General features: G+C 46.8%; 1 protein-coding gene across 2 annotated transcripts in view; it reads left to right on the forward strand.

The window, feature by feature from the left end:
* Positions 1-22837, forward strand: part of LOC137562523 (phospholipase D2-like) — a 144311-nt gene that overhangs the window by 71918 nt on the left and 49556 nt on the right. For both annotated transcript variants that reach the window (XM_068273933.1, XM_068273934.1), the window contains exons 8-12: positions 1489-1581; positions 3726-3878; positions 11967-12116; positions 14273-14356; positions 19927-20005. In XM_068273933.1, coding sequence (XP_068130034.1) covers positions 1489-1581; positions 3726-3878; positions 11967-12116; positions 14273-14356; positions 19927-20005 — 559 coding nt within the window. The remainder of the gene's footprint in view (positions 1-1488; positions 1582-3725; positions 3879-11966; positions 12117-14272; positions 14357-19926; positions 20006-22837) is intronic.

The raw sequence follows: 22837 nt of genomic DNA on the forward strand, positions 1-22837 counted from the left end.
AAATCTGCTACATGATTGCACGTATTTTCTGGTCAAATCTCCTACATGATTGCACGTATTTTCTGGTAAAACCTGCTACATGATTGCACATATTTTCTGGTCAAATCTGTTACATGATTGCACGTATTTTCTGGTCAAACCTGCTACATGATTGCACGTATTTTCTGGTCAAATCTGCTACATGATTGCACGTATTTTCCGGGCAAATCTGCCGACATAATTGAACTTGTTTTCTGGGCAAATCTGCTCACATTATGTGAATTTTCTTGTGAAAACCTGCACAATTATATGGATTTTCTGGGGAAAGGGTCACCAAAACTTGGGCCCACTGTCTTTTCGTTGCTGCGATCCTATGTGTGTTTTTTTTTTTATCCGGCTTTCAGTGTCTGAGTTTTCCTCCCTCGCCCCTCCCTCTCCTTCCCACCCCCTGCCCCGTCCTGATTTGATTAAGACGGCGATCCGTCCTCTTCTCCACCTCTCTTAGGCATCAGCCTATGAGAGGGCTTTGATCCCCTGCCGCTCTGAGGGACAGCCGAGTGTCCCCCATACAGCGCTGCACTAGATAGCAGCGATGTATGGATGTAAACAAAGAGGATTTCTTTCCCCTTTCGTTTACTACAGCCTGCTAGCCATGATCGCGGCTAGCAGGCTGATTACGGAGCGGAGCTCAGTGAACCATCAGGGACCGATCGCACATGTGCACATGTGTTCCCTGCTAAACTGCAGCTCCAGGGCTTGATGCCAATTGTTGATAGGCGCTCCATTGGCGGAACGCGATCGTTATGTAGTTAGAGTCTAAAGCGAGAATAAATCTCGCTTTAGACCTCATAGTTAGCAGGGGCATGTGTGCCCCTGCTAAACCGCCACTATCGCGCCGCTAAACGGGGGTCCCTTCACCCCCAAATCCCCTCGGTGCAGCGGGGGAGCGCTTCCTGGTTGGGGCAGGGCTAACCGCCGCAGCCCTGCCCCACGCGCGTCTGTCAGCGCGTATCTCCGCCTCTCCCCCGCCCCTCTCAGTCTTCCTTCACTGAGAGGGGCGGGGGAGAGGCGGCGATGCGCCGCTGATAGACGCGACTGGAGGCAGGGCTGCAGCTGTTAGCCCTGCCTCCAGGAGCGACCAAGTCTGCGACCAAGTGTTGCAGTGGGGGGTTTGGGGGTGAAGGGACCCCCGTTTAGCGGTGCTGTAGCGGCGGTTTAGCAGGGGCACACGTGCCCCTGCTAACTATGAACTTTGAAGCGAGATTTATTCTCGCTTCAGAGTCTCTTTAAGGCACGTACACATGCTAGATAAAATTCAGAATTGCTGTTTGCCAATTCCGGAAACAGAAGTCAGACAGATCACGTGATCTCCACCAGCCAACCAGTGGCTCACAAACCAGTCACCTGACTGAATACCGTAGATTACGTACCTCTCTGTGAATCTTCTGTGTTATGATCTGGTCGTCTGTGTTTTGTCTGTGATTGTGCTGAACCAACCTCTGTTTTCAGGGAAGGCTTCATACATAAGAGATCGGGGGGACACCGAATCCAGGGGCTCAACTGCTTCGGCCACCATCGGATGTGCTTCCGCTGGTCCAAGAGGTGAGAGATGAACATAAACATCAGAGCAAAACATATATAAACCCTGGACGGCCGTTCATGTGCTTAGACAAACTTTATTTATACAAAAATTGAACAGACCACAAAGCAGCTGGGTTCCCCTATTAAAAAAACTTAAAATCAAAATCAAGAGTGTTACCTGCCGTAGGTTTTCTATATGTGCCAGTGGTGAGTCGCCCACCCTCCTTTCTGATTGTTAAATCCAAAATGGAATTACCTCCTCATTCCGTACATAGGGGAACTTCAAATTTCTCTGGTTCGACCCTAATTGATCAACAAATTTATCAAGGGTTTCCTTTGTCCCCCGCCAGACCAGGACTACGTCGTCTATGTACCTCAGCTAGAGCCGTACATGCTCCTGGAAGAGGCACATAGGGTACACATCCTGCCGCTCCCACAGGCCCAAATGGAGGCACGCATACTTCGGAGCGCAGGATGCCCCCATCGACATGCCCCTGGCTTGGCGGTAAAACCGTCCATTAAAGACAAAGCAGTTGTAATTCAGTAGTAACTCAAGGGCTTCAAACAGAAATTGGTTGTGGAGTAGGGAGTCAGGGAAGTGCTCCTTCAGATAGAAAGCCACTGCTGCAAGTCCGATTTCGTGGGGAATGGAGGTATATCGTCCCTCTACGTCAATACAAAAGGTCATCAAATTGGTCTGCATAACCAGAGGGCAACTGCCCACGGACATTTGAAGTGCATTGATACTAGTGTAGCTGCAGCTCCATAGAGGACTTAGGGTGTGCGGCGGTGGTGGGTCCACCTACACACTCACTATACTGGTGGCAGACACGTTTGGCATAGGCTGGGCGACCAGTCGTCTGCAATAACCTGATGGTGAGAGGTGGAAACATAATGGGAAGGAGCGCTCCCTCCAGTTCTGCATTTGATTTTAAGTTTTGTTTTTTTTAATAGGGGAACCCAGCTGCTGTGTGGTCTGTTCAATTTTTGTATAAATAAAGTTTGTCTAAGCACATGAAGGGCCGTCCAGGGTTTATATATGTTTTGGTCTAAAAAACGCTGTATGATCCCTCCTCTTTTTTGAGTAGTGCAGTTTTGCTGGTCTGCTCGCATCTTTATATTACTCAACTATAAACGTCAGAGCCCTCACAGGACAGCAGAAACACATGGATATCATTATTATAAAAACAATGTCAGTCATCTCTCCAGCCATTTCCATGTGTTTGGAGTGATTTGGCACTGGTGATGTCACACCCATTGCAGAGCACACAGAGGAGGGCTCTATGGGAAGCCCCGCCTACTTCCTTACTCCTCACCTTTTTATTTTTTTTTACATAGTGGCTTGAGCTGTGATTTGCACCATGGTCAATGATTCAAATCCTCCTCCAAAGGCAGAAGCCTTAACCATACGCTATCCAGTGGACCTGATATACCGATGATTATCTCATCATCATGTCACGTTTTTTAAGGTACCCTTTAAAGGGAACCTAAACTGAGAAGGATATGGATTTTTCCTTTTAAAATAATGCCAGTTGCCTGACTCTCCTGCTGATCCTGTGTCTCTAGTACTTTTAGCCACAAGCCCCTGAACAAGCATGCACATCAGGTGCCCTGACTGAAGTCAGACTGGAGTAGCTGCATGCTTGTTTCAGGTGTGTGATTCAGCCACTACTGCAGCTAAAGAGATCAGCAGGACTGCCAGGCAACTGGTATTGTTTAAAAGGAAACGCCCATATCTCTCTGTTAAGGTTCCCTTTAACGGGAACCCGAGGTGAAAGGGATATGGAGGCTGACATGTTTGTTTCCTTTTAAATAATTCACATTGCCTGGCTATACTGCTGATCCTCTGCCTCTAATGCTTTCCGCCATAGCCCCTGAACAAGCATGCAGCAGATCAGGTGTTTCTGACATTATTGTCAGATGTGAGAAGATTAGCTGCATGCTTGTTTCTGTTTTTTTTCAAACACTACTGCAGCAAAATAGATCAGCAGGGCTGCCAGGCAACTGGCATTGTTTAAAATGAAATGCGTATGGTAGCCTCCATATGCTTCTCACTTCAGTTGTCCTTTAAGTTAGTAGAATAATCTCTTCTCCTCCTCTTTGTCCCACATCTTGTTTGTTTGTTTCCTTTTCCTCTGAGCTGATTGGAGTGCTTTGTCTTGTAGGTGGCTGGTGGTGAAGGACTCTTTCTTGCTCTACATGAAGCCGGACTCGGGAGAGATTTCCTTTGTGCTCCTCTTTGACCCGGAATTCCAGACACAAGTGGGGAAGAAACACACAGAGAGCAAGTATGGCGTCCTGGTGCAGAATTACTCCCGGTAGGAAGGGTTCCCCCCTCTGTTCCTTACGTTATATTATTTTTTTTATTATCGTATCCTTTTGTAGCGCTGACACATTCTTATAGAGAGCCTTGGATGAATGACACCGATATTTGCTCCTCGGTGGGGACACAATCTAATCTACTTCTCACACCAAGGAGATGGCCTTTATCGAGGGTCAGGAAGTTGGTGTGGGGGGGGGGGGGGGGAGAGGGCTCCTGAGTGTTTCTTGTAGGGGGGTAATCTGCAGTAACCGGAACAGACCACACAGAATAATGGGGGTACCTGGAGGCTCTGTGCAGAGAGTGTGTTGGTGTTCTGGGACTTTTATTATGTCGAGACCAAAATGCTAAGTTCTGTTTTCACGGTTCCCAAACCAATTCTGAAATACTTAGACTGAAAGCCTGCTGCTTTTTCATGGGTGAACTGATAGACTTGTAAGCTCCACCCCAACACTAGTACACCTGCCCCGAAGATGAAGAAAGGGCCTCCTGTCGCGGACATTCAAAAACACTGTGCACCAATTTGGGCATGGCGTAAACCGGAAAAAAATTGGTTAAAGTGTACTAGAGATCATTAGGCTTGATTTATACTTACCCAGGGCTTCCTCCAGCCCCACGAGCAGCGCAGAGTACCCCACTGTCCTCCTTGGCCCCTCCGTTCTGGCGCTACGACTGCCAGTAATACGGTCAGTCGCCGCCAGTCGAGGTCTTCTACACATGCGTGGCTCTGCAGCGCGCACCCCGCCGATTTACCATCCCCTGGAGCGCGCGGCGCCGTAGTACTGTGCAGGCGCAGAATTCTCCAGGGACTGGTGCGTGACGAGTGGTGCGCACACAGCTGGGCCACACAAGCGCAGAAGGCTGCGACTGCCCGGATCGCCGGGAGTCATAGCGGTTTAATGGAGGGGCCAAGGAGGACGGCCAGGGACCCATGGGGGTGAAGTGGTTAAAGGTGGCTACATTTGGTACAATCAAAGATTAGATTTTCTGTAAAATTAGTAGCTGATGCCCCCTTTCCCATGAGAAATCTTTACCTTTTCTGGAATAGATCATCAGGGGGGTCTGTATGGCTGATGTTGTGGGGAAACCCCTCCCACAGTGTGATGTCAGGACCATGGTGCTTACACTTTTGCTGTCTGCGAACTTGGTTGCATTGTGGGAAATAAAGACTTTTTCCAACGGCAGCAAGCAAGCAATATCTCCCTCTGTGCATAGAACTCTGAGTAACAAACATTCTGTACAGATCACCTGGCAGAACTAAAGATGTCACCACCAGTGATAAATGTCAGAATGTAAATCAGGGAGAGGGAAGATTTTAAAATGGGCAAACACTGACTAAATCTACAAATTAATATTTTAAATAATCACTTTAATTCATTATGTCATACCTCCCAACATTTTGAGATCAGAAAGAGGGACACTTGTGCCACACCCCTGCCACACCTCAAACCACGTCCCTGCTACACTCCTAACCACTCTCCTGATACACCCCTAGTCACACCTCAAACCACGCCCCTGCTACACCCTTAACCACGCTCCTGATACACCCCTAGTCACACCCCTGCCACATCTCAAACCACGCCCCTGCTACACCCCTAACCATGCTCCTGATACACCCCTAGTCACACCCCTGCCACACCTCAAACCACGCCCCTGCTACACCCCTAACCACGCTCCTGATACACCCCTAGTCACACCCGTGCCACACCTCAAACCACGCCCCTGCTACACCCCTAACCACGCTCCTGATACACCCCTAGTCACACATATTATATATATTTTGCTAGGAAAAATGTTTTATAATTCAAACCACACCTTTCTAACCTGGTTTATTTTCCTCCATATTAATATTTGAAAATAAGAACTACTGTATATCAATTAAAGGCTGGGAATAAAGATTAGAGTCATACACATTTTCAGTAGAAAAATACATATATATTTACACAGATCTGTACATCCGTCCTGAATGAGGGATAAATAAGGGGGACAGAGTGACAGGGTGAGAGGGACTGTCCTTCCAAAAGAGGGACTGTTGGGAGCTATGAGTGTTATTTTCACTACAGGTCCTCTTTAAGCCTCTAGTACACTCATGAGAATTGTGCTTGGCGATTTTGTTTTTGCACATGTGTTGCCAAGGGAACCGGAGCTTTATAATTGGGGAAGAATGCGAGTCTGGCAGTGAGGTTTCATTCCTTCTCTCTGGTGTGTCAGGCGGGATCTCAGCTCAGCACAGAGGCGGAGGCTGGACCACTTTCCCCAACTTGTTATCACAGGAAATTCAAGGGCCAGTAATCTTAGTAATGTGACATTGAACTCCATCCAGCCATGTCATGTGGAGGCCTCACTGTACATACAAGGAATAGAATAGCAACTTTCATGCAGTGGGCCTGTATGAGATGCAGAGTAGTGTGTTTTTTTGTTGTTGTTGATTTTTATACTGTATTAGTTTCATTCAGGGCCGGATTTGTACTTCTTACCGCCCAAGGCCAATGTCACCAGCCGCCCCCTTTCAGTATAGGTAGCAAGATAACCCTTCCCTCCAGAATCGGTAGCTAGATGACCCCACCCCTCTTTCCCTCCAGTATAGGTAGCCTGATGACCCCTTCTCCTCCCCCTCCAGTATAGATAGCCAGATTACTCCCTTAATCCCTTCCTTTCCCACTTCCCCCTTTCAGTACAGCTTGCCTCCACACCGTAGCAGCCATCAGTGTCACTCACTTCTCTGCTTGTCTCCATTGCAGAAGCTTCCTCTTCCCCTCCGTCTCCAATGCTGCCAAAGTCAGAAGCCGCCCCCACCACAATGCCACTGTGCACAGAGAACATGGCAGCCACTGCACAGATAGCTGGCAGCAGAGTACTCAAGGTCAGGCGCCCGCCTGATCTCCCTGCATTGCAGCATTTGCAAGCTTGCAAATGCTGCGCCAGTTTAGTCTGCTGCTTTGGTGCCCTTGCTTCTGCGGTGCCCTAGGCCATGGCCTAGGTGGCCTAGGCCTAAATCCAGCCCTGGTTTCATTGCTTTATTACACTTTAAAGACTACCTAAAGTAAAAACACAGAACCTGTCATGCCAGGTCTTAAAGGGACCCTGAGCAGAGCTAAAAAAAAAAATGAAATCTGGACTTACCTGGGGCGTCCTCCAGCCTCCCGTAGCCCACTGGGTCCCACTGGCGACCCCGTTAAGCTGGGGATTTTAGCTGAAGTCGTGTGCAACTGCGCCTCGGCGGCCCGTCCACGCACCCTCCTTGATCATGTACCCATCGCCGTAAGCCTCCTGCATATGCAGTCTTGAAAGACTGAACCGTGCATGCGCAGGAGGCTTACGGCGACAGGTGTGTGATAGTCGGGTGGGCGGACGCGCCACGCAGGCACAGTTACTCATGAATTCAGCCTAAGTCCCCAACAGGATCAAAGAGGGGGATCCAGAGGACACCGAGGGACGTCGCGGGTTAGTGGTGGCTAGAGGAAGCCCCAGGTAGATGCAGATTTTTATTTGTATGCACTGCTCAGGTTCCCTTTACTTGACTCTAAACTTTATTCCCATCCTTTATATGTATTTTTCTAGTGAAAATGTGATTATTTACATAGGTGTGTAAATCAGCCCTGAAAGTGGGACAAATGAGGGAGACAGAGGGACTGGTGGGAGCTATGCCTTACACTATAGTATATAGTCCATACCTCCCAACTTTTTGGGATAAGAAAGAGGGGCACTAAAAGAACCCCCCCCCCCTCCCCCGGCACACCCCTAGTCATACAATCGACAAACCATTCATAAATTAGGACTCTTTCACACCAGAGCCCATTTTCTGCGGTTTAACGCAAAGTCGAAACTTTGCGTTAACCATGGTAAAATGAAAGTCCATAGACTTTCATTTTACCTTTCACATCCGACGCTGCATTTGGTGTGATGTGGTTTGGTGCACCTGGGAGCTTTTCATCGTCAGGAGCCGGTGTTTTCCCATCGGGTGAATTAATTGCTACCGCCGCTGATTGCGTCGCACCGCAACATCCCGACGCCGCCGCAGGCTATTCAACACATGCAGGAGAACCGGTACTGCATACGTTCTAGATGTGAAAGAGCCCTTTGACCACTTCAGCCTACAGGGTTGAGATTTTTTTACATCTGAGCAACTTTCACCTCCCATTCATTTGCCAATAACTTTATCACTACTCATCACAAGGAATGGATCTATATCTTGTTTTTTCCGACACCAATTAGGCTTTCTGTGGGTGATACATTTTGATGAGAATTTATTTATTCTAAATTCATTTTAACAGGAATATTAAGAAAGAAATGGAAAAAAATCATTATTGCTCAGCTTTTGGCCATTATAGTTTGAAATTAATACATGCTACCATAATTAAACCCATGTACTTTATTTACCAATTTGTCCCGCTTATTACACCATTTAAATTATGTCCCTATCACAATGTATGGCGCCGATATTTAATTTGGAAATAAAGGTGCATTTTTTTTCAATTTGCGTCCATCACTATTTAGAAGCCCATAATTTAATAAATCATATTGATATACTCCTTTGACATGAATATTTAAAAAGTTCAGACCCTTAGGTAACTATTTATGTTTTTTTTTTTTTTATTTTAATTATTGTAATTTATTTTATTTTTTATTAAAACTTGTATGTGGGTATTTTTGGTGTGGGAGGTAAACAGGGGATTTTAAATGTCTAAAAATGTATTTGTTTAATAAAATGTGGTTTGGGGTGTAGTTTTACTACAGTCAAAAAGTCCTGGGAGCGATCGATCTCGCTCCTAGGAAGAGGAAAGAAGACCAGAGCTCAGAAAAGCCACAGCGTCTCAAGAGACGCTGTTGGCTTTTCTCCGGGGGGGGGGGGGGGTCTGATCAATGAAAGGGATCTATAATCCCTTTCATTGATCGCTGGGCTAACGGCCGGCGGCGGGAGCGCGCACGGGGGGGCCCGCGGGAGTGCTCGCGACCCGCGGGAGTGCGCGCAGCCTAACCGGACGAAAATTTTCATCCAGTTAGGGTGAAGTGGTTAAGCAAAAGATGCAGTTTTAGATTTCATACCTCACTGGTCCTTCCTATTACCATTCGTTTTTATTCATTTAAACCAGAGTTCCCCAACTCTGTCCTCAAGGCCCACCAACAGTACATGTTTTGCAGGAAACCACAAACATTCACAGGTGGGGTAATTACTGTCTCAGCAGAGCTGATGATCTACCTCTGTGGACTTCCACAAAACATGCACTGTTGGTGGCCTTGAGGACAGGGTTGGAACACTGATTAAACGATTGAAAACAAGAAATATATCCATTTAAATGATGGGAATAAAGATTAGAGTTCATTAAACATGTTGGTACTTATCCGTTAGCCGGGTACATCCGGCAGGTGGCTTTAATTACTATTCCTCCTCCAGGCCGACATGGATAGTAGGGAAAGATGTAACTGCTGCTGGTTGCGCCCGGCTAACAGAAAAGAACCAACATGTTATTCAGTAGAAAAATGCTTATATATTTACACAGATCTGTGCATGTGCATCAGTTCAGAAAGAGGGACAAATGAGAAAAGAGGGACAGGTTCCTAAAGAGGTACTGTCCCTCCAAAAAAGGGACACTTGGGACCTATGTATAGTCCATGTGAAATATTGATTTTAGCCATAATGGAAAGCTGAGGTTTCCTCCTAGTTACGCCGCTGATAAACCAGTTTCCCTTCCTGTGAAAGATGAGAGCTTCTGTATTCCCATCGGTGATAGCAGAACCTCGGGCATTCCCTAGAAGTCTGTATAGCGTGTCCCTCTGTGGGAAGATGTGAAGTGAAACAGGCAGTTCTGAGTTCTAAGGCCTTGGTTCTCAACATGCGGTACGTGTACCCCAGGGGGTACTTCTGATGGTTCCAAGGGGTACTCAGTCTTGATATACCTAACCAAGAATAAGAAATTTAGAGTTTTAGAAGATAACTCTTATTTAAAAAACACCAAATTAGTATTTTAGCTAATTAAAAGCAATTGTAAATGCTTGGAAATTGTTTAGAAACAATTATCATGTACTACGATTAAATATATATTTGTCATTGGGTACTTGTGATAATGTTTACTATGCTAGGGGGTACTTGGTGAGTACAGGGCTTTACAAAGGGGTACATACCAATAACATGTTGAGAAACACTGATCTAAGGAGTGAAGTTCCTGTTATAAACAAAAAAACACTGTTAGAAACTTTGTGCAAAGCCAGGACAGGAAAAAACATGACTATTTAGCAAGCAGCTGTATGAGGAAACTATAGGTATTTGCTAAGAACTCTGCTCTTGTATTCTGATCTTTGTTATGACAGGACTTCTACAATTTTTATCAGAGGTGGAGCAGGAGGGCATTTTGGCTGCTTCTTCCAAGTTTTCTTGAGGAAATGCACAGCACAAACTATCGCCTCACCGTGAGATGATGCTACACCCCCCCCAAGCCACGCCCTAATCCTACCCACTGCTCTGACGCAACTGCACAGCATGACGAGGGGTTTGACGTGCTCGGGTAGGAATGTAATGTCAGCACTACAATCAAAATCACTTAGCGACTAGTGATTTCTAGTGAACCCCAGCCATAAAGCGCATGAACAGGGAGCAAAGCTCATGTGACCACTGTTTTTAGCTCACAATTTATGTAGTTAAATGCGTCATCTTTTTAAGGGGACATGGCTATCCCAAACCCTGCTATCCTGGACAGTTCACCGTTCACCGTGAAATGCAGCAACGACTAAACCCAAAAGTGGAGACGCAAGTCTAATACTTTCCTCTTAGGGTTCAGCTGGTGGGTGGGTCAGTCAACTGTGACCATGTAACAACCAAAGAATGAAAAACCGTTTATTCCAAACCACATTTCACAGCATCCCTGCTTTACAGTAAACAATGTGTCCTCTGGATGAACTCACAGGAAGTAGGGCTGTTTTCCACTAGCAGCGTTTTGCGATGCTATTCCGATCGGAATGGACATATGCCTTTTTTCAACCAAACTATGTAAATGTTTCACTTCCTTCTAGAATGGTGGAGGAACAGGAGGGCTACTTAAAGGATACCCGAACTGACATGTGACATTATGAGATAGACATATGTATGTACAGTGCTTAGCGCACAGATAACTATGCTGTGTTCCTTTTTTTATTTCTCTGCCTGAAAGCGTTAAATATCGGGTATTCAAGTGGCTGACTCAGTCCTGACTCAGACAGGAAGTGACTACAGTGCAACCCTCACTGATAAGAAATTCCCCTTTTTTACCTCTTTCTTGCTCTCAGAAGCCATTTTCTGCTAGGAAAGTGTTTTATAGTTGGAATTTTTTATCAGTGAGGGTCACACTGTAGTCACTTCCTGTCTGAGTCAGGACTGAGTCAGCCACTTACATACCTGATATTTAACTCTTTCCGGCAGAGAATGAAAAAAAGGAACACAGCATAGTTATGTGTGTGCTAGGCACTGTACATACCCATGTCTATCTCATCATGCCACATGTCACTTAGGGTATCCTTTAAATGATACCTACAGTAGAAACAATATGAAGGCGGACATACAGAATTTTATTGCCTGGCTTTCCTGTGATCAGTTGGCTGTAAATACTTTTATCCATAGACCCTGAACAAGCATATACAAATCAGAATTCTGACTGCATTAGCCACATGCTTGTTTCAGGTGTGTGATTCAGACACTACTGAAGGACAACTGAAGTGAGAAGTACAGTATAAGGAGGCTGCCTTATTTACTTACTTTGAAACAATTCCAGTTGCCTGGTAGCCCTGCTGATCTATTTGGCTGCAGTCGTGTCCGAATCCCACCAGAAACAAGCATGCAGCTAGTCTTGTCAGATCTGACAATAATGTCAGAAACACCTGATCTGCTGCATGCTTGTTCAGGGGCTATGGCTAATAGTATTAGAGGCAGAGGATCAGCAGGATAGCCAGGCAACCAGTATTGCCTATATGGAAATAAATATGGCAGCCTCCATATACCTCTCACCTTGGATTCCCTTTAAAAATCCTGCATTTGCTTTATAAATAGAATGAAGTAAATACCTGAGCAGGAAATCTCCAGTGTTTGTATAATTATGTTGCTGTGTGTTTCTCGCAGGTCGCTGGTGTTGAAGTGTAACGGGTACCGTCAGGCCCGCTGGTGGGGGCAGCAGATAAACCAGATTGCAGAGGATCATGGGAAGGACTTCCTGAGCACACACCGGTTTGAGGCCCACGCTCCTGTGAGGGAGAAGACACAAGTGAAGTGGTGAGGAGGGCGACTCTTCATATTTACCTGTTACTCTGGGCCTTGTGGGCAGAAGTGTCCTAAAAAACACAAACCGTGTCTATTGCCTATAGCAACCGCTTACCTGCTGAGCATTCTACTAAACGTCTTCAGTGAAAGGTTGTCCTAGCTGTACTATGCTGGGGCTGTCACACACGTACAGCAAAATTTCTAGTGTCCGGCTAGATGGTGGCTTTCCAGCTTCTTCTGTGCACAGCTCCTGGCATGTCACATGACCTGTGGCAAGTCATGTGACATACAGGGAGCCGCTAGAAGCTACAGGACGTCACTGGAGGCTCTGTGAGTATTCTTTTGCCAGCAACTCCCCCCAAAAAACAGTCCCTGTTATCCCCTCAGGCATGCTGGTTAGTTGAGTGTTCCGGTTGTGTGAGTTCCTGATAACTGGGTCTTCGCTGTACATGGGCTGCTGTGACGTGTGCTTTGCAGACCATGTAAAGAATAAGGAAGGTCGTGAGATGCTGACTGAGAAGTTGATGCTAATTTTAGGCACCTTTATTCAACTTGGAAGTGGACCACTCAAATACCACTGCTGCTTAAAAAAAATACTATCAACTTTGAATTGTTATTATTACATTTTATTTATAAAGCAAATCTCTTACATATTACACAGCTCTGTACAATAGTTAGGTGAGACATTACAACATTAAACAGTTTTACACAGGCGGCATTATAGCGTTCAACAATGGTACACAGAATAACGATGTGACAAGGTAGGTATAAATCTAGCAGAAGAGTCACTGAGTCCATACGGTGAGGGAGAAGAGTACACGGGGAGGAGAGCCCTGCCAAATAGGCTTACAATCTAAGGGGTGGGGAAAGGGACACAGAAGGGGTGTAATTCCAAGGGAGGGGAATGCAGGTATAAAGATGGTGGGTAAGCAATGGTGAATTGATGTCTTTAACCTCCTTGCCGGTTATCCCGAGCTCAGCTCGGGGTAACCTGCGCAGAAGGATTTCTCAGGCCCTACTGGGCCGATTTGCATAATTTTTTTTTTTTCCTACACGCAGCTAGCACTTTTTGTACGCGATCGCCGCCGCCGAGCTGCCCCCCCCCCCAGACCCCTGCGCAGCATGGCCAATCAGTGCCAGGCAGCGCTGAGGGGTGGATCAGGATTCCCTCAGACATCCCGACGTCCATGACGTCATCCCGCCCCGTCGCCAATGGTGACCGGGGAAGCCCAGCAGGAAATCCCGTTCTGAACGGGATTTCTGCTTACTCTGATCGCCGGAGGCGATCGGAGTGGCTGCAGGGATGCCGCCCAGGGCTCGCTACATGATTTAAAAAAAAATAAAAATAAAAGTGCTCTGCTGCCCCCTTGCCGCGGGAATTGGACCGGCAAGGGGGTTAAGGCCTGCTTGAATGAATTGAAGGTGGGGGAGAGCCTGATGGTGGAGGGAGTTCCATAGATTAAGGGCTGCTCTGGAAAAGTCCTGGAGCCTCACGAGTGAGATAGTAATGCAGAGTAGACATTTGTAGAGAGTTGGAGGAAGGGGAGAGCAAGTTGGAGAGAACCTCCAGACAAGAGATGGATGGTGGATGAATTTGTATGCCAAGCAGAGCAGGTTAGATGTAAGTTTGATGTCTGAGGGGGACAGAGAGTTAGCAAAGGGACTTGTGAAGAGGAGTGATGGGAGGAGTGAATGAGCCTGGCAGCTGCATTCATAACAGATTGTAGGAGGTGGAGTCTGGTCTTGGGAAGTCCTGAAAGTAAGGCATTGCAGTAGTCCAGATGGGAGAGGACTATAGCATGGAACAGGAGTTTGGCGGTGTCGGGCGATAGGTAGGGAGTGAAGCTTGGTGATGTAGAGATAGAAGGGGTGGAACCATGAGATGTTCCGGGATGGGGGGTAAAGGAGAGCATAGAGTTGAGGGTAACACCCAGGCAAGTGGGTTTGAGGGGCAGGAAGGATGGATGTGTTGATAGGATTTCATTAAAGAATCCACAAGGTTGATCGCGAGGAAACCTGAACACTAGACACAGACAGGCCCTGGAGGGCAGTGAGCCCAGGACCCCAGCGCACAGTTCTCATCAGTCGGGCATCTTACTGCCCACAGTGTGTGTTTTATAATTCACCATTATTATCCTTATATTGTTACTCCTTCTGCACGTCTTCAGGTTCGTCAACGGAGCCACTTATTTTGCCGCTGTGGCGGACGCTCTGATGCAGGCGAAAGAGGAGATATTCATCGCAGACTGGTGGTAAGTTGCAGCTTCTGATGCCATCTGTGGTGCCAGCTGCACTATAAGCGCTTTTCTGAGCACTTTGTGATAGATTAGCGCTTTCTGAGCACTTTTTAAAAACTGCTCCCATTCACTTTCATTAAAATCGCTGTAAAAATTGCTGCGATTGCGTGATCGCGTAGATTTTTACTGCAATTTTAATGAAAGTGAATGGGAGCGATTTTTTAAAAAAGTGCGAATCGATCACAAAGCACTCAGAAAAGCGCTTATAGTGTGGATGGGCCCTTCTCTTAGTATTTATAGTGGGGAGGCAGAGAGTGCCCTTCTCTTAGTATTTGTGGCTAGAGAGTGCCCCTCCAGTATGAGTAGCCAGAGAGCGTCTCCCGAGGTATAGGTAGCCGGAGAGCCCCTCTCAGAATAGGTAGCCGGAGAGCCCCTCCCAGAATAGGTAGCCGGAGAGCCCCTCCCAGAATAGGTAGCCGGAGAGCCCCTCCCAGAATAGGTAGCCGGAGAGCCCCTCCCAGAATAGGTAGCCGGAGAGCCCCTCCCAGAATAGGTAGCCGGAGAGCCCCTCCCAGAATAGGTAGCCGGAGAGCCCCTCCCAGAATAGGTAGCCGGGGAGCCCCTCCCAGAATAGGCAGCCGGGGAGCCCCTCCCAGAATAGGCAGCCGGAGAGCCCCTCCCAGAATAGGCAGCCGGAGAGCCCCTCCCAGAATAGGCAGCCGGAGAGCCCCTCCCAGAATAGGCAGCCGGAGAGCCCCTCCCAGAATAGGCAGCCGGAGAGCCCCTCCCAGAATAGGCAGCCGGAGAGCCCCTCCCAGAATAGGCAGCCGGAGAGCCCCTCCCCAGTATAGGTAGCCAGAGAGGTACACTCAGTATAGGCCACTCCCAGTGTAATTAGCCAGAGAGTGGCCCTACCAGTATATAGGTCTCCAGGGAGCCCCCCCCCCCATTTTGAGTAGGCAGAGAGAGAATGCCCAGCCCCATGCAGAGTGCACAACAGAGGGGTGTAGCACTCCCCTCTCCAGGCTCCAGCCACATGCAACCCATCTTCATCCTCCTAGGTGTGCTGTCTCTATGGTGCGAGCTCTATCCGTCGTCATAGGACAGTCGTCGCTCACACCACAGAGAGTGCCTACCTAATCTAACCTATACTGGGGGGCACCTTCAGGAGTAAGATTCCGGTCAAACGCTACCAAAACCTCCAGACACAGGAACAGCTTTTTTCCTCAAGCGGTAGCCATACTTAATGCTGAACCACGTTAGAGCTGCTAGGACTGAAAGTAATCAGCACAGAACTGTAAATGAACAATTCTCACATTGCTTACTGCCACTATACTTATAATATCCTTAACTTGTAATATTCACACTGTCTGTCCTTGTATTGTTTTTATTTGTGTTTGTTAAGCAACTGCCAAGACAAATTCCTTGTAGGTGCAAACTTACTTGGCGAAAATAAATTGATTCTGATTCTGAGAGGAAGATGAAGACTTGTCCCTGTCTTAGACTGCAATGCTGTGTGCAGCAGAAAATGCTTCTGAATCCTCCAGTGCCATCCTTTTCACGTCTTGCAGCACCCAGCTGCTTTGCGGCGTCCTTGTACGGCTCCCTGGCATGTCACCTGACCTGCATCGGGTCACATGATGCTTTGGGGCCGTGCAAGGAGATCGCTACAAAGCAACTGGCAGCTGCCAGAGGATTGGTAAGTATCTTCTACTGCACACCGCTGTGCAGTGCATCCATTGGGGGGAGTGTAGCATCATCTTTTAACACCGGTTGCTTGACTCTTCAAGCAACCGCAAGCACACATATCAGGCATTCCCCGCCTGTGCTGGATACATGAGACTCTACAGTTAATTACTAATAATAATAATGTTCAGACTGGGTGTTGTACAGTAGGGTGTGCTCCAGTGACCTCTGCTGGAAGCTAGGCGTTACTGCAGTTCAGGCAAACAGGACACTTGTGCTGCTACTAAGCAGCACATACTACAGAAAAGCATTATGATGAAATAGGGTCCTGGGCAAGATGGCATTTTTTTTTTCCAGTGCTGATGGTCATCTGGCTTTTTTAGTAAGTTTTGGTGGGGACTAGCATCCAGCAGGCCCCTAGACTCTCTACAGGCCCTAGGCAGCTGGATGATCCGGCTGGAGCATATTCGTGCACCTTGTTCACATTGCGTTCGGCTCGCGTGTCCTTCCGCGGTGGGCTTTTTTTCCGCCTTTTTTTAAATACTTTTTCTGGCGATTATCTGCGAGTTCGCTCGTTTCTGTAAGCGCTTTTGCAGAGCGCTTCCGTCTTTTGATCCGGAAAAAAATCTGGAAACCATAAATACAATGTGTTTTTTTTTTTTTCTTTTTAAACGCTCACGCAATCGCTTGCCAAAGCAATTTTGTGAGCGTTTTTTCCTATACCTTCCATTGAGGCAAATTGCCTCAAAAATGGCCCAATCACCGCTTTTCAAAGTGGATCGCAAACGAACTGCTCTGATGTGAACTCTCTCATCGAGAATCATTGCTCAAGCGCTTTCAGGGCGATATAAAAATGGATATAATTTGTACAAGGCCTCACTGAGTACTTCGACTCTTAGATCTGGCTAAACAAACGAAACACAGAACACAGAGCAGTGAATTTCTTCAGCAATGCCGCGCAGGAGGATCTCTCAGGGTCTGCTGGGGCGATTCGCCCCATTCAAAGTGCTGTGCGCGCAGCCAGCACTTTGCTAGCCGCGCGCACAGCTCGATCGCCGCCGTTCTGCGGCGATCGCCCGCAGCGGCGGAAGAGGCCCCCCCGCCAGAGCCCTGCGCTGCCCAGATCAATGAGTTCCGGGCAGCGCTATGGGCTGGATCGAGTGCGCATGACGTCAGGACGTCGGCTGACGTCCATGACGTCATGCCGATCGTCGCCATGGCGACAGGAGAAGCCAAACGGGAACGCGTTATATACGCGTTCCCCTGTTTGCTATTGATGCCGGCGACGATCGCACTAGAGGGCCACATGCGCCCTCTAGTGGTGTTTCATGTAGCTACCACTCTAGTAGCTTTACATGAAACAAAAAAAAAAAGGATTTTTGCCCATTTTGAAAAATAAATTAACCGCCAGGGAGGTTAAATACCTTTCATAGGTGTGTTTAGCTTCTAGGGACAACAATGGATGATTTGCATATTTCAGCAGTGATGCATTGTGGGTCATCTTGCGGCTCACTCCAACCTGAATTATCACAAATACTTTCTGTTTTCCTATACAAAACAAAGTTTGCTTTCTTAAAGAGACACTGAAGCGAAAAAAAAAATGATATTATGATTTGTATGTGTAGCACAGCTAAGAAATAAAGCATTAAGATCAGATACATCAGTCTAATTGTTTCCAGTACAGGAAGAGTTGAGAAACTCCAGTTGTTATCTCTATGCAAACAAGCCATTAAGCTCTCCGACTTAGGGTACGTACAGACATACGATAACGATCGTTCGTTCTGAACGACGAACGATGTTAAAGGAGGGATCGGCCGATGATCGTTTGAAGAAAGGCTACTTTGAACATCGTTCGTGTACGAACGATCTTGGAACGAGCGTTGCGTGCGCAACATGATTTATAAACGGATTTCAAACACAAGTGTCAAAAAGAACTGTTTGAGCATGTGCAAAGCTTTGAGAACGAACGATCAACGACCGATCGTTGTACAGACATTACTTTTTGAACGATGGTCGTTGGAAAAGATCTGGCAGAATGGATCGTTCTTTACCAACGACATATCTCGTTGGTCGGTCGTTTTAACGATCGTTTGTGCACTTTTCACGAACGATCGTCGGGCAATGCCGTCGGTAACGATAGTTTTAAACGACTATAGTCGCATGTCTGTACGCACCCTAACTTAGTCGTGGAGAGGGCTGTTATCTGACTTTTATCTCAACTGTAAGTGAACTGTTTACTTTTTCTCTGCTAGAGGAGAGGTCATTACTTCACAGACTGCTCTGAAAGACTCATTTTGAATGCTGAGTGTTGTGTAATCTGCACATATTATAGAATGATGCAATGTTAGAAAAAACACTATATACCTGAAAATAAAAGTATGAGAATATTTTCTTTGCTGCTAATCTTCTAGTAATTATTCATAGTACACAACCAATTCACTATATCATATATTTTTTTCCGCTTCAGTGTCTCTTTAAGAGAACTTAGTGTATACAAAATGTTGTAACTCAAGTTGTCTGTAAATGATGGACTCTGTATAGATGATCCATGAGATGGTATTTTTTCAAGCTCAGGCAAATGTTTTTGCACATTGCATTCACCTTGGTACTGAGCCATCTAAAAATCAACATCTGCTTCATTTCATTAACTCATTGACCTATTGCAAACTGCATGCAGCTTGTGACTAAAGTGGGGGGGCATTAGCATCTAACTGACAATCTCCATCGTTGAGCACTATAGGGCAGCACGATGGCGTAGTGAGTAGCACTCTTGCCTTGCATCGTTGGGTCTCCGGTTCGAATCCCAGCCAGGTCACCATCTGCAAGGAGATTGTATGTTCTCCCCGTGTCTGTGTGGGTTTCCTCCGGGCACTCCGTTTCCTCCCACATCCCCAAAAAACAAACATAAGTTAATTGGCTCCCCCCTAAATTGGCCCTAGACTACAATACATGCACACTACATGATACATACATAGACATATGACTAAAGTAGGGATTACAATGTCAGCTTCTCTGAGGGGCAGTTAGTGACAAGAATATATCTATCTATCTATCTATCTATATACACATTCTGTACAGCGCTGCGGAAGATGTCGGCACTATACAAATACATAATAATAATATACTGGGGACACTTATTTATTTATATAGCGCCGACATTACACAGCGCTGTACAGAGTCTGTTGTCACTAAATGTCTTTTGCAGGAGCTCACAATCTAATCCCTACTATAGTCATATGCCTGTGTATGTATTGTAGTCTAGGGCTAATTTAGGGGAAGCCAATTAACTTATCTATCTCACGCAGACAGGGGGAGAACATACAAACTCCATGCAGATAGTGCCCTGGATTGGAACCAGGGACCCAGCGCTGCAAGGAGAGTGTGCTAACCACTACACCACCATGCTGCCCAACACTACACTAATATTGGGTAGAGCCTCCCTTTTGTCCTCAGAACTGATAGAGCACAGTGGTCTGTACACACAGATAGGCACCCAGTATAACAAGTCAGAACTCTTTACTGATGAAAAACCTGCAGAGATAATCATACACCACCATCGGGAAATGCAGCTAGCTTAGAGCAGTGGGGAGAACACAGTGAATACAGGAAATAATGATACCATAGAGATAGTCATCACATTTTACAGACAGTGATATCTTGTGGTTGTTTTACTATACTGCAGTTTACGTAATGGTCCTGTTGACACTTCCAACAAGAGCAGCCTTAGGTTTTCATGGCTTGGCTTCCACATGACGCTGGAAACCAACAGGTGTGTCACAACACTCACTGAGGGCCGCCAGCTGTCTGACCTCTGTACTTGGCTTTAGTCCTGTTGAGAACCTGTCATGTCGATTTGTTCCTTGGATGACTGTTCTTTCTGTCTGTTCTCTTCTGTACAGGCTCAGCCCAGAGATTCATCTCAAGCGACCGGCGGTGGACGATGTCTGGAGACTGGACATCATCTTGAGGCGGAAGGCAGTGAGTACTTTTGACACCTTCTGTTTTCTGCTTTCATTTTCCTCCAGGTCGTTTTTAACTTGACGGAAGTCTTAAAGGAGTCATCAGGCAAAAAAAAAAAAAAAAGTTTAATGCAGCCATCCTGTGCCCCCGTAGTCCCTCACTGCTGCTCTGGTCCCCCTCCGTCAGCTCATTAAGTTTTTGCCGACCTCGGGGTCGGTGGGCTGCATTGCGTACATTTGTACGCATTCCCGCTGGAACAGGAACATTAACACATACATTTTTATGCATTAGTGGTTCAACTTGTAAAATTTTACGCGTTGAACCACTAACGCGTAAAAATGTATGTGTTAATGTTCCTGTACTAGCGGGAATGCGTAAAAATTTACCCAATGCGGCCCACCGACCCCGAGGTCGGCAAAAACTAAATGAGCTGACGGAGGGGGACCAGAGCAGCAGTGAGTGACTACGAGGGCACAGGATGGCTGCATGGGGCTGGTAGAAGCCACAGGTAAGTGAAACTTTTTTTTTTTTTTTTTTTTTTTTTTTTTGCCTGATGACTCCTATAAGTAATAGTAAAAAGTTACGTTTATCTTACCTGGGGTTCCCTCTAGCCTCCTGTAGTCCATCAGGTCCCTCAATGTCCTCCTGGTCACTTCCATTCGCTGCTGTCAGCTCCTCTAAAGCCCAGTCAATTTCGCATCCATAACCGTTCTGCGCAGTTGCATGTTTTACAAGCTGTGCATGCACAGAATACTCCTGAACACAGGAGGGCAATCGAGGCGCCATCGGGCAGGACAGTGCATGGGGGTGACAGCGACACAACCGGGAGGACAGTGAGGGACCTGAATGACTGTGTTCGGTTGTGGTCTGGAGAAGATGTGCTTCCGCCACAGGCTTCTGCGAGTAACACATCCACTGTATGGAAAAATCACCCAGAATGGGAGTTTGCATTGTGTTTACCGGGCGGATCAAACAGATTCATTCCCGACTGATAAGAGTGCACAGATCCCAATAACAATAGGATGCTATTAATACTATCTCATAATATCCAATCCTCTCCAGTGCGGGTGATAACAATTTCCCACCATGCATCTCTACTGTTAGGGCCCGTTCACATCTGCGTGAGAATCGCGCGATTCCCGCTCACCGCAACCCGCTAGCCGTTTTTTAAAACTGCTTAGCACATGGTTTGCTATAGCAGTGTTCTCACTGCCGCGATCATGGGCGTTTTGTGATTGGCGATAATCGCAAACGCGTTACATGCAGCGTTTTGGCGGCGATTCTTGAGTGATTGCAATTAGCCTGTATAGAACCGCTAATCACGATCGCTCCCAAAATGCTACAGTGATTTTTCCGCGTTTTAATCGCCGAAAAATCACTCTGGCAAAACGCTAGCGGTAATCGCTAGTGTTTTGCGATTTTAGGTGTGAATGTATCCTTACTGCAGCAATCGCAGACAACACAGCATTGGCTGAGAATCACTTTAAAGGACAACTGTAGTGAGAGGGATGTGGAGGCTGCCATATTTGTTTCCTTTCAACAAATACCAGTTGCCTGGCAGCCCTGCTGAGCTATTTGGCGGCAGTAGTGTCTGAATCACACAGCCCCTCAACAAGCATGCAGATCCTGATCTGAAACAGATCAGCAGGACTGCCAAGCAACTGGTATTGTTTAAAAGGAAACAACCATATCCCCTTCAGTTTAGGTTCCCTTTAAGAATTCCCCATCTGACGTTGTGTGGGGGTGTTTGTTCAAAGTTCACGAGAAGAAGCTGCACATACACGCTTGCTTTTATGGTCTAATATAGTCTAGTCTAGTGTCAGGTTCCTAGGAACAACTTTGAGTAGTGATTTAAGGTGGGGACAGAACACTTCCAAAATCCAGAGGAAGGCTCAGCAGAGACTGTTCTTTCTACACCAATTGAAAAAATTCGCTATGCCACAGAAGCTGCTGTCCAGCTGCTACACTGCCACTATTGAAGCCACCCTCTGCTCCGCCATTATAGTGTGGTATGCGGGAGCAACTGCCAGGGATAAGTATAAACTTCAAAGAGTCATCAGATCAGCAGAAAGGGTCATCGGCTCCCCTCTGCCACCCCTAGACCTGCTCTATACTGCTAGATTGAAGAAAAGAGCGAACAGGATTTTCCAGGACCCCTCCCACCCAGGCTACCGGTTCTTCAAGCTCCTCCCATCGGGCCAAAGCTACAGAACCATTCGCCCTAAAACCAACAGGCGAAGGGACACCTTTTTTCCTCAAGCAGCCCTCCTGCTGAACTCCAGCCACTCGAGGGGTACTCTTGCCCCACTTAGCTCAATACTCTAGGATGTGGCACATAGGAGCCCGATCCTGCTCAACCCAGCCGTCACCCTGATACACTTCTAGGATCAACTCAAGTCAAGGTGCTGCAGAATATTTATCCCCGGGGCCAGACAAATCCACTCCCTGGTGCGGCTATTCGTGAACAAACTTGCATGTCGCACAGCATCGACTATTTTTTTGGGGTGTATTGTGTAGTGCATGCCTGTCTTTGCTTGTTTTCATTGCTTTCATTGTTTAACGTCTAAGTGTCTATTCTCTCTATTGCCAATGCCATGTGAACCACAACCAATTCCGGGTATGACTTCGGTCGCACTTGGCGAAATAAAGATTCTGATTCATGATATTTTGACTTGTGGTCATTTATAAACGATAATTTGCCTGCTAGTTTCACCTGGGTAAATAGTTCATTGTACTCAAGAACCATTGTTTGTTGTTATGTTTTTACCCCATTGGACTGCTCATCAACAAAAGCTTGTCTGTCTGACCACAGGTCATGGGTTGTTTGTATGCACACTAGAAAAAAATCGT

The sequence above is a fragment of the Hyperolius riggenbachi genome, chromosome 3, assembly GCF_040937935.1.
Source record: "Hyperolius riggenbachi isolate aHypRig1 chromosome 3, aHypRig1.pri, whole genome shotgun sequence".
NCBI lineage: Eukaryota > Metazoa > Chordata > Amphibia > Anura > Hyperoliidae > Hyperolius > Hyperolius riggenbachi.